At 41.0% G+C, this 13,201-nt stretch overlaps 1 protein-coding gene across 5 annotated transcripts in view; it reads left to right on the top strand.

Moving 5' to 3' along the window:
• Positions 1-5,254, top strand: part of OLFM3 (olfactomedin 3) — a 60,328-nt gene extending 55,074 nt beyond the window's left edge. For all 5 annotated transcript variants that reach the window (XM_083846406.1, XM_083846404.1, XM_083846407.1 and 2 more), the window contains 2 exons: positions 2,308-2,414; positions 3,929-5,254. In XM_083846406.1, coding sequence (XP_083702532.1) covers positions 2,308-2,414; positions 3,929-4,606 — 785 coding nt within the window. In that variant the 3' untranslated portion in view covers positions 4,607-5,254. The remainder of the gene's footprint in view (positions 1-2,307; positions 2,415-3,928) is intronic.
• The last annotated feature ends 7,947 nt before the right edge of the window (positions 5,255-13,201 follow it).

The raw sequence follows: 13,201 nt of genomic DNA, 5'->3' as shown, positions 1-13,201 counted from the left end.
ATATTCTTACATGAACTAAACGCTGGAGGAGGCTTCATGTATTAAGCCCTTGTGCCTAAATTTCTCCAAGCTGCAAGGCAGCTGTCATGACAGGACAGTGGTGGGCACTGAGCTCTGCTGCTTCCTTCCTCCTGCCCACGCTACCTGTCAGTAGGCCAACAGACCTCAGGTACCACTGAGGTTTATAGCAGAAAACTGCTGATGGGATGAAAAGGATCAGTATAATGGGACTGGTTTACCATAGATGGAAAGAGTACTTGTAACATAACTTAGTTCTGAATAGCTGTTCCATCAAGATATATCACAAATAGGCAGATGTCTGAGCGTGTTTAATGAACAAGGAAAAGAAAAGATGGGACAGACTATAGGGCAGGAGAATAAAAACATCCTCATGCCTTTTACAAGATGTTCTGTTTCATTATGCTGAAAAGAGGAGCTTTGTCACTTTTTCACTCAGCTGCCTCTCAGCTACCTAGCGAATCTCCTAGCTGTCTTCCTTTCTTCATATCACTACATGCTATCTGGGAATAAAAATTTAATCACATGAATATACCCCAGATTCACACTACCGATCATTTAGCCACTGAAGTACAATGTCATCTCTTTTTCTTGTTGAACAGTTGCTCGATCCATTCTGAAAGACCATTCTCTAAAAGCATCTGAATCCTGCCACACAGGGAAGCTGCTCAGTTCATACAGTTAAACCAAATCAGGACTGAGGAGTTTTATTGAGTTAATAATGACACGAAATTAACCGGCAATCAGTGAACTATATGTTCAGGATCAATATAAGTAATAAAACAGATGAACAATAGCAGACGCTTAAACATTAATAAACCGACAAATTTCTGAACACCCTTCTCTAGCTCGTCTCAAAAAGCTCCAGCCACATGCACACACCACAGGCAGAGCTGTGTGTGCATCCCCTACAATGGCCAGCATGGGCTGCGAGCCCACTGCCTGCTCGTACACCTCTCCTGCCAGACAGGTGGGCACATGCTGCTCCCCACAACCTGCCACAGACAGCTGAGAAAGCCTGCCAGAGTGCACAGACACAGGGACACAGACACAGCCGTACTCCCGCAGGATGCTCACAGCACTCGCTGGGGTGACTGCTCCGCTGGGCCTCAGCAAAACTCACGGTTTTGCAGCTGCCTGCACCAAACCGGATGGATGACTGCTGCCAAACTGCCTCTGCATTACTGTTTGCTCCACCTTCCTCCTCAAGCTCCACATAGCTGCCCTCACAGTGAGATTTGCAATTCTGGCTCGTGTTGCGGGCTCCTACGCGTGTGCCAGAGGTGGGCTCCCTGCATCCCATGCCTCTGCCATGGGCTGCTCAACTGCTGTCAGTTTGGACCCTGAATTTCATGGGCCAGTTTTGGTTCGCTGCGCGGGTTTATTTATTTAGAAAAAAAAAATGGTGGGTTTCAGAGTTCCAAATTCTTTGCATACGTTTCGCTACTCATGTCCATACAGTATTTTAAAGCTACCCAATTAGTGTACCAGTCTAACTCATACATTCACTAATGCTACACTTGTATTTTGATAATCTTAAAACTACAAATTCAAGAGTGATGCCTTTTTTTCTTAATTTCTTTCTATTCACTATTAGTTTTTTGATAATTTTCTTTGAAATTATTTCAGCCCCATCCAAAGGTTTGAGTTTACCTAATGCCCATTTCTGAGACAGTTTACTTATGTACCACTTAAAAATAAAAAAGAATTTGACCACTGTAAGATACAGCCCTCCACTTTCCACGCTAATTGCAGTTCATCACTGTAAAAAAACAGCACTTGGCACACAAACTAGAGGTGTTACTATCTACAGAAAATTCCTGAATAAAAATTATGTAATATGTTTTCTACAATTGGTTATCAAAAGATTCTTTAAAATAGGAAACTCCAAAGTATCATGATCAATGGAAAACAAACATCCATTAATCCCAACTTTTCACTGAACTTTCTGAAGACAAAAATAAGGCGGTTTTTGTGTCTTTTCATTTATTATTAAATGTTATTCACTTCAGCTGGGAAGATACTTTACTATGTTGTATTTTTCACGTCCCGAAAATGTGACTGTGCTTTAAAATTTATAAAAACAAAAATAAACATTTTTCTTAACTTATTTATACTGTTGTTCAATAGAGAAAAGTTCATACAGTGAAGATGACAATCCATCCTCAACCTAATCCTGAATCCCCTGGAGCCACTAGTTAGTTTTGAGCAATTGGTCTCGTGCTCTGTCTTATGTCAAGGAGAGTTGTGTAACTATTTGCATTAATGGATTTGTTTTTCTAATTTCAGCATGTGGCAAATTGATGAAAATTACAGGCCCCATTACAGTCAAGATATCCGGAACCCGATTTGGAGCCTGGATGACAGATCCATTAGCATCAGAGAAAAACAACCGAGTATGTTAAGGCGCTGAAATATCTTTGGGTTCTTTTACAGATTTACTTGCTTGATTTAAATCTTTAAAAAGAGATTTTCCATCTAGGAAATGTCCAAAGAGAGAAGATACCTGAGCACATTTGTGCCCTTTCGTTACATTGTTTAGGGATAACATCCATCTGAAATGGCTACACTTTTTTTTCTCTCTCTCTATCATTTTATTGACCTTGGCTCTTTAAGAACCTAAGTAATTTAACAGAAACATCAACACTTTCACCAGTGAGCATAACCCATAACACGCGACAGTCAAAAATCACAGGATTAAGCCCCAAATAAGTGGTCTTCAGACCACTGACCTCCTCAGATGCAAGCTATGTTATTGTCTCAATCTGTGATAGGATCCCAAATGGACACATCTTTATAGAGGTGCTCCCTTCCTCAAAGGGCTTTTGAAGTCAAAACAGTAGGTTTCGTTCCTGTGAGATCCAAAAGGTTAATCTTTTGAACAACAACAACAAAAATCACAGCTGATAGGAAAGGCAGCGTACAAATGGTAATAACTAAAGATTCACATGCAGCTCTTTCCTACCCACCGTGTCCACGCCATTTTGCTGCTGCCTCCAGCAGTCTCGGTTGCCTCTGGGAGAGCAGCAGACACTGTTCAGTGCTGTCTGAGAAGTCTCTCCTGCCACCTCAGCACCCGTAGGGCTGCTCCATAGTCCTCAGCACAGGCCCTCTCCATGTTCCCCCAGTGCCACCCTCTCAGAGCAGCACACAGGCTGCCCCATGCACACCATGTAAAGCAGCAAACCATATTCCTTGCAGGATCTCAGCTAGCAGGAAGATGGGGAGCTGTGCTGGTGTCCATGCAAATAGTGTGTTAACAGGGCTTTTGAAATCTGCGCAAAAATGTCTGCAGAAATTGCTCCGCTCTTTTGTTAGTCAGGATCTGATTTTTCCTCTGAGAGGAACTAACTGGAGAAAAGACAAAATACATGAAGGGAAAAATGGGGGATACAGAATGTTAAATAAAAAGTGAATTTGTTTTCTTTTGTTTTAAGGGAAAAAATGGTTCCCAAACTTTACTGGTTTCATTGCTATTACATTTGGTTTTGTGCACCATTTTTCACTGGTCAAAGATTCAACTGAGGAAAATTCAGCCAAGCGTATTTCTAAGCATAAAACCAAGCATAGCTCACATGCCCTTTCCACCTCTCTCCTTAATTATTGGTCTCTGAGAATATCTTCAGCAAGTCCCATATAGCAGAGACCCAAACATTAAATAACTGCAGGCACTGCAGCTGTAACAGTCTCCCTAAGAGTTCACTTGTATAGGTAAGTTTTGATTTAGAAATTCAAGAGTTCCTCAATGTCTTTTTAACAGGAAGGTGGACACTATTGTACTTTGATAGATTGCTGCACACCCAAAACCTTTTTCTGTCTTTTTTGGCAATGTATCCATCATGCCATATCATGATCATGTGCCACAGACTGTGTTCCAGGCGTTCACTTCCAAACTTTGTTTTCTTTCCAGGTCTGGTACATGGACAGTTACACTAACAATAAAATTGTCCGCGAATATAAATCAATTGCAGACTTCGTCAGTGGGGCTGAATCACGGACATACAACCTTCCATTCAAATGGGCAGGAACCAACCATGTTGTCTACAATGGCTCCCTCTATTTCAACAAGTATCAGAGCAACATCATCATCAAATACAGCTTTGACACTGGGCGGGTGCTTGCACAGCGTAGCCTCGAGTATGCCGGCTTTCACAATGTCTACCCTTACACCTGGGGTGGCTTTTCTGATATTGACCTGATGGCAGATGAGATTGGGCTATGGGCTGTGTATGCCACCAACCAGAATGCAGGCAACATTGTCATCAGCCAGCTAAACCAAGACACGCTGGAGGTGCTGAAGAGCTGGAGCACAGGCTACCCAAAGAGAAGCGCTGGAGAATCCTTCATGATCTGTGGCACCTTGTATGTTACTAACTCTCACCTAACAGGAGCCAAGGTCTACTACTCTTACTCCACCAAAACCTCCACTTACGAATACACAGACATTCCTTTCCATAATCAGTATTTTCATATATCCATGCTTGACTACAATGCAAGGGATAGAGCTCTCTATGCCTGGAATAACGGACATCAAGTCCTGTTTAATGTCACCCTTTTCCACGTCATTAAGACTGAAGATGACACATAATTCTCTTTCCCTTTCCTTTCCCTCACCTCCCCCCCTCAACGCAGTGTCATTTGTGATAAATTCTAAAGCCTTCATCTCTCTCTATTCCTTTTAATTTACATTTCCTTTTTCCATTAAGGAAAAGCAACATTTTGTACTACACAATGCATTTCAAATATGGCTGAGCCTGTCAAAAATGACCTGTTGGACATAAAAGCATCTTAACTCATGATTCTACAAGGTCTTGATGGACCTTATTGTGAAAGCACTAAGAAGGATTTAAGTGGCTAAAGACAGTTTTAAAAAGATTATGATCTGCCTTATTGTAGAGTCAGAGACTAATGGTGGCTTAAATGCATGAATGTCTTTTTTTTTTTACCTCATTTTTTATTTTAATCTATTGTTCAACATCAGGAAACATTTTAGTAGCAGACATATTGCACACTTTTTTTTTATTCTAAAGGAAAGATTTAGGAATTTAATTTACATGAACATGGAGTATGACTCATTTTGCCATCAACCAATTTCAGATGTGGTGCTGTATAGTATGTTTTTAAATCTCTTGCAAACATTTTATCAACAGTATGTATTTCTACCATTGTAACCACCATTGTGCAATTGTATCTCTTCACTTCTGTGAAAGTAAACTAAGTACTATTTTTTATAAAATATATTGAAGCTTAATTGCAGTTCTGGCTATGGGTCAGTTGAAAGTGGTAAATCTGAGAAAAGGTTGTTATTTCTCAGGAAGACAGATCAATAGTTTCTCAGGTGCATGATCCCCATTCTCAGCTTTGCTTGGTAGATCCCTTCTTACTCACCATTGGTGCTTACTGGCAAATTTGCAGTTTTGAAGTCTCACACCAATCCCAGCTTTACAACTGTTCACCCTGTCCAATTTTTACCACCCTGCAAGCTCTGTTTTTTTCTCCTGCTCTTCCCTCCCACTATTTTCTTTCCTTTATGCTCACTCCTTGGTCTGGGCCTTGGAAAACTGAACCTGACAGTGGGCTGCTGACGATGCCCCTGGCCTGGGGGTGGGAGCACGTACCACACTCGCACTGTTCTGGGGCAGCGCAGAACAGTGCTAGAAGACAAGTTGCTTTCCTTCGTCTGCCCATCTTTGTATTCATAATAGAAGAACATTTATCTGTTGATGAAGGATTTTTTGGGATGACAGTAATTAGGAAGAAAATACAAAGGAAAAGGTTCAAGTGATCAGTGTGACACCTGATAGCTTCCAGAAATACTTGTTTCTTAAAGGTATTAGCTGTAACCATAAGCAATGATATTACTGCTAACAAAACCCAAACATCTCTGCAAAAAGTTGGCATCACTGCTGTGGCTGCTTTCTGGCAAATGAGAGTAACGTGGCTATGTGGCTTGCTGCACTCTCTCATTAGAAGTTGAAGGGTAGGGGTATTTTATTGAGGAAGAAAGAAAGAAGCTTGCCCCATATTTCATTGGAAATTTGGGGGGTGGGGTAGGTATTCTGTTGAAGAAAAAGAATGAGGTGCTATTTACCTATTTTGACATGTACAGAAAAAAACTAACATTAATAAAATGTCTATACTAGTTCTTAAACTGAGCTGTCACATAAGGCAGAGGGATGGGTATCTGAAAGCATGAAAAGCTTTGTTCCTCACAAAACCTGAGATTCTCCTTTTTTCCTGTTTTAAACCCTTTGAAACTGGGCTCATAGAAAAGCAAAAACACATACAAAAGTGTTTCAGTTTAAGAAGAAAAAAATTAAATGCACTGATATTTTTGCCAGATCTATTTTGAAGCCATTTGATTTGTTGATTTTTCCAATATACCAGCTGAGACCACCTTAAGTCTCGTCACTGTTTTCATTATTATAAATATATATTGTATATACGCTAACAAATCTGCTTTATAATATAAGCCCATGTGGAGCTGAATAACAAATTGCCTTGTTTTTCATACTGGTTGCAAAACAAAAAAACACCTGTGAGGTTTCAAGAACTGATAAAGCAGGGGAACAACAACAAGTACATTACAACAGGACGAGAGAGAAGTTACTCTCCTACCTTGCTAAAACAATCGCTGTTATCCTTTAAAATCACTCACAGTGGAGACAGAGCCCAGGTAAACAGCCAGGTTAAACCCCTGCGCTCCTGTACCCACTTGCTGGTACCACACTTTCCTGTCTTGACAACGAGCCTTCTTCTGCAGCATGTGAAAGTGTACATAACTGCTGATTTAAAAGGTATTTTATATCATACAGGAATGTTTTATCAAAATGAAATATCTTCAGATTTTTAATCAAAAGCCCTAAAACAAACACTAATCTTTCCTCCTCATAGAGTAACTTCAGCAAAACAGATTTTGAAAATACAGTGCTCCCAAGACATTTAGGGAGAAATTAAACTTCCTTTCTAACATTAATAAACACATCTGAAAAAAAAAATGTCACTACCATATTTGCTTATGAAATTTTCATAAAGTGTAATTATCATACATCCATTAGTACAAGTTGATAATGTTTCTTACAGTAGGATTAATCTCATTTAGTTAGCAATTTAAACAGCAACATGTCTACACTCCTATCAGTCAAAGGAAGGAAAGAGATGAGTGAAGGGTGCTGGATATGGGTAAGAAAAGCACCTCTGAAGGGCTATTTGTCTTACTGATGAAACTGCTGCACTAAAGCATAGATATCGTACCTAAAGAAATCCTGCCCTTCTAAATTAGTAACAGCGGGCTGGATTCCAATACCTTTGAACACGAAATAACAGCTTACACAGCATCAACACAACAAAACCTGGTGGCATGCTACCAGGGAAGTAGCACTGCTTCCTGCTAGGGAGCACTCATTTTTCTATGAATCTGCATTGATCTGAATGTCTTTTCCACGTAGGAAATTCCAAAGTCATATTCCACAAAGGCTGCAAACACCATGCCTTAATATGTGCAAATTTAAGTGTTACAAACTCTGCTTTCATAACTGAGCAGCACAAACAGAAAATCTTTGTAATATAGCAGAAACCTACATATCAAAGTAAACTTTTATTCATATAATTGAAGCATAGGCTGTTTGTTGGAGGTACTGATACTTTAGGAAAAAAAAACTCTCTTTAAACACTGGAAAGTTAGTTGTAGAGCCTATTTTACTGACTTAGTGACAAATCACAGCTTCCTGCTTCAAGGGATAAGCATGTAAAAGGACCGTGTCCTTTCTGCACCTCAAACACAATCCTTACACTTGGCAGAGCCACGTGGCTGGCAGCAGGGACGCCTGCGGTGCCCCATGCATGCCTCTCCCAGGGAACCTGAGGGCTGCGAATGATGCATACTGCCAGGCCCGCAGCTTCCTCCCTGCAACGGGCTAACCATTCCCCATGACAAAACGGGTACAACAACTCTCCACAGAGAAGGCTCCCTGAACAGTAATCATCTCTTATAGTCCCTTGCGGCAGCTCGTCCCAGCGAGTAACTATGAAGTTTATAGTTACATAGGCAGGCTGCTCAGCTGCTCCTATCTGTCACAGTGCATTAAGCAGAGCACTGGCAGTGACCCTGGAGCCTACTTACCACTATCATCACTACTAGCAAAATATGATATTTAATTTAAAACAATAATAATAAAATAAAAACTTATAACTGAGAATATTTCTAGACAGCTCGGGGCACTAGCTGTCACTCAGCTCAGTAGGCTGGATCCACAGCAAAAGACAACAGGATTGTTTCAAACCACAGCATGAATAAATCCCTTACCTGGTAATTTGTTATAATACCCAGGTGCTTAGAAAACAGGAGAGCTAGACATGAACAAACCACTCACAGCAAATTATTCAGCTGGTAAGTTTTGTCCTTTTCTAGTTCAAGAATTTCCAGGGAACAGTTTTGATTTGTACTGATTTCTGTGCTAGTCAAAATCTTTCTGGAAATCCTTTGGATGGGAACATATCTTCCTATAAATCATCTAAGCGTTCCCTGCAGCAAGTCTTACTCTACACCCTTGCAGTTCAGGAAGCAATGCTAAGCATCTGGGCATGTTTTTCACAATAGGCTGATGCAGCTGCAGAGCTGCATCTCGGCTGCCCGTGCTGCCGCAGGCACTGCCCCCTGCCCTGCCACACCCTGCAGGAGCTGCCTTCCACCAGAAGCTCACATAGGGCCTCAGGCATGCACAGCAACTTCCACATGCCGTACAGCTTAGCGTGAAACCTCTGCCTCACTAAGAACAGAGAATCCTATCGCCAAAAAGAAAAGCAAAGCCCATTCTCTAAGCTGAGCTTTCCTCAGCAATTCTCCCACACGTGACCACACACGTGCATCAATATGCAAGCAAATAACCTAACTATAAATTTATCCTTGAACTGTTCATTAATAAAGTTATTCTCCCCCACAGATTATGCAAAGCTCATTATTACAGGGGTTTCTACATTCAGTTACTGGGAGACAGTTACCCAACACCATGTTCCAGAGACTATCCACGAACAAAAGTTTTGTGCAGTATGGCTCCTGCTGGGGATCTAGGAAGGAGACATACTGTGTTGATTAGATAGATGCAACTGCAGATTCACAAAAATGAGACGTGCAGTTTTCTCCACACTGCAAACAGACCATCCATCTGATCAGACTAGGGACACAAGGGACATATCCTTGCTGCAGTGGCCAGCTCTCATCCAAGTCAGTAGGGATTATTCATAAATGTAGGGACTGGCCCCAAATATCAAAATATGTATTCCCCCTGAAACAGCATGTGGAAGAAATATTTGCTCTTAAAATACAAATCATGTTTATTGATCTCCATATCAATAGGGATTGCAGAAGCTTATCATAAAAGTGTTCAACTTCTTAAAGACTCAGGATGATGTCTGTCTATCGCTGAGATTGAAGGAGTGGGGAAAATCACCTTTAGAAGTTTCTGCTAGACTCATACGCACAGCTTGCCAGCTGAGCAGTAGCAGCGGAGCCTGTGGAGTCTGCCTGTATCTATTCCACCAGACCACTTGATTAAAATTACAATGCAGAAGCCTTTCGGCCATCAAAGTGAAGCAAAGCTTCTTCAGGATTTTTTCTTCCCAAAATGGCAGTCTTAAGCACAGGCTACCACAAATGTAGGTAACATTTAGATCAGCTGCATCCCGCCCCTCAACTTTGCATCCACTGTACAGAAATGCCATTTTCCTCGGGAACTGTGCAGTGGAGCACTTACACACTGGCTAGCAATGGATGAGTTTCCCTTCTGCAGATGCACAGGGCTGAGCCCAGGGCTGCTTGGATAGGTGCAGTCAATCTGCAGCCGCTCATTCCTACGCCAAGTCAATGCAGTCTGGGTGTACATGGAGAAGAACTCTTCTGCCCCAGGGATCTGATCGCTTTGAGTCTCACTGCTTTGAGTTTGGAAGCATAAGGAAAATGGATTTTTGCGTACATAGGAGTCAACTGCTATACATCCTTTATGTAAAGATATACATGTAGTTTGAAAGATGACAGCATGAAAAACAACTGGAGACAAAAATGACTATACAGCAAGTTGTTGTTTTAAAGTAAAGTAATTTAAAAGAAATGTACCATACTGTATTACTGAATTGTGTCGCTCCTTTGATTTTCTTCAACTTCTTAAAGTCATTCTTTTAATTTCCCTCACACAACATCAGCCACATGCACAAACCACTCCAGCTTATTTTTCTTTGTAGTTTTCTCTTCTGTTTGTTCTATTCTAATCTTCTTGATCTTCACTTAAACCTCCCCAACCCCTCTCATCTTGCAGTGTGAATTTTAATGAAGGGTTATTTAGATAGAACTCAAACTGCACAAAAGGTTTATAGCATAGCAAGCTTCATCTGGAGAAGGCCTAAATTTATGTTCCCAGTTATGTAAAGTTTAGATCTACTGTGCCCATAAAAGTGCCTACAAGCAGTACTGATTGTATATCATGGGCTGCTGTAAAGAAATAATTTTGAACAGATTCAAGATAGCTTTCTTCCCTTTTATTTATTTCTAAGGAAATATTTTGTTTCATGTCTGCAATGGTGAGAAATTAAATTAGAATCATCTTTCACCAGAGCAGGCTAAACCTCCTTTTCTCCCTTCTGGATCACACCCTCAAGGTGGTCAGCAACACTTCCATCTCCAGGACATCAGGCGTCACAGTAATTGAGTGTGCATCCTGTCAAAGACGCTTATGCCTTTCGCGTTAAGCTCCAACTCTGTGTCACAGCATGCAGACAGGCCATTTATTCAGCCTTCCCTCATCTGGGTAAACTGGGATTATTGTCACCTTGAAGGACATAACAGACTAATGGTTTCTCAGGATTTCAAGAGACAAGTGCCTTTTAAAGTGCACAGAAGAACAGCTTTAACTCATTCCTACAGCTCTTGAGCACAGCAGGCATTTCTTAGCCACCTCCTCAGGACTGTAAGGCAATACACAGACAATAATTAACCAAGCTTCCCACACCTTCAGGGAGGAAAGAACATTTTTACAAATCTCATTCTCCAGACTGAGCAGTTTGGACAGAGAGCAGTTCAGCCTAAGATGAACTAAGCTTAGGCTAAACCTAATAAGGTTTCTAAGCTTAAGCTAAACCTAATAAGGTTTCTTTGGCTCACCAAGAGTTGATGTTAGATTTCCTGTATCTCAAGTCAGCATACCATTCATCTGAAGAATCAAATACCTCTGCCCAAGCTCAGTTCCTGCACTTACACTGATTTTTAATGGCTTTTCCTATGTTTTCAGCCTTGCAAAGATGTCTTTGCACACCAGCAAGGTAATATTTTTAACTCGACACTTTCAGTCTCAGCAGCATGTATTGCACAAGCAGCCAGTTAGCTCATGACTACCATGTGCCCGCCATTAATAACAGGCTCTAAGTGATTTCTGAAGAAAGAATACCACTTCTATAAGGAGGTTTTTTTATTTCATTCATGTGGAAGAAATCCAAAGGGTGCAATATGTGACTACTTTGACGCTGCCCTTACTTTGCATACCTGCAAAGGCCTGTCTTTCCTACAGACTGAATTACAGCAACTCCAGCGCTGCTGGACTTTACCAGCTTCCCTCGCTCATAACAAGGATTAATCACAGCCCAGGGCATTTTATCCAACCAAGAAGCTCCCACAGTGACAGTGTCAGGGATGGGTATAACCTAGCTCACAGCCCTTAGTGGAGTCCTGCATTGACCCACAATGCTGTGCATATGGTTTGGGAAAGAACAGTGGGAACCTACATGTATTTTAGGCCTCTATACGTCTAGACTAGCGCCCTTCAGTTCAGAGCACAAACCTCACCACCAAAGTATATACAAAAGCATCTGTTCACCAGGCTAAACAAGGAAGAAAGCGTGACAGTTTGTATACGCTTTTACACTGATGTGAGAGCTGAAGTAGGACTTGGGAGATTCACAAGCCTCATCCTGGCCCTAAGCCCAGCCATGAATTTCACTCTGAAAGACTAAATTGCACTTTTATGGCAAATGTTAATATGCTGTTATTCTAATAGCATGGCAATATCATGATACGGAGCAGAAAAATGATACCATATGCAGCACAATCCCCAGTCTGAAAGGCGATAAACATTGCAAAGTATAACATTAAATAAATGAAATGATCCCGGTACACTTTTTCACAATACATCATCTACCTTAATAGCACTCAGTTACAGCTATTCAGTACAACATGCTAAGTAAACACAAACTCTGTTGATTTTATTAGTGTTTACTGAATGTCAATATGCATGACATATGCCTAGATAATTATGAAACTGGATATTTATGTACCATATGAAAATGGGTATTTACTATGTCATTAGACTGGCTCACAAAATATAGAAAATCATAATTATGAGCATGGAACACTGCTTATTCAACAACATTAAAACTGTGAGAAAACAGATATGGGAATGGAAGTATTTTACACCACAGAGTAAGGCGATCCTTATGTTAAAGACAAATTATAAATCAGTATGTACAGTGCATCAAATACATCTGAATGACAGAGCTACATAAATTTCTATTTCATGGTTTTCCTTCCAAGTTGCAAATAAAAAAGGACAGAACTGATTTTATATATAGTATAGAAGCAGATGTAATCATAGATACATGACTGTGCCTGAATTCTATGTAGTATTTAAGAGCAAGCCTGGAGAGAATATAGCATCTTAGGGGAATCACTTATGCACCAACTGAAGCAAAACCAACCAGATGCAGAAAAAAGTCTAAGAACACCCAACATGAGAAAACTACCCCCTTCCTAGTTGGACTCCCAGAACCCAAAATGATTTCGCTACCTGGAATAACATTTCTCATGCCCTGCAGGGACCACAGCCTGCCACAGTGGGACAGCCACAGACCCCAGTGCTCTGGCAGCTGCCACTGTTCAGTGCGCCCAGCTGGATATTTATCCAGGGGAAGCTGTAAAGCTTCCAGCACGTGCTCCTGAGGAGCTATCGCGTTCCTCCTTTGTTTGCCTGAATAATCAAAGGAACATTTTTAATAAAGTCAAGCAAACTGTACAGCATAACAAGCTTTAGAAGAAAGCACTTAGCATAAGCAGTTTTGTCTGACAGAATAAATCCCACTTGCCAAAGTGTCATGCCACTGCCTAACTAGTCCACTTGGTCACACAGCCTCACAAACTGGGCAT

Source organism: Anser anser (genome assembly GCF_964211835.1).
Source record: "Anser anser genome assembly, chromosome: 8".
NCBI lineage: Eukaryota > Metazoa > Chordata > Aves > Anseriformes > Anatidae > Anser > Anser anser.
Note: the sequence above shows the minus strand (reverse complement) of the source record. Positions and strands in the feature narration are given on the sequence as shown.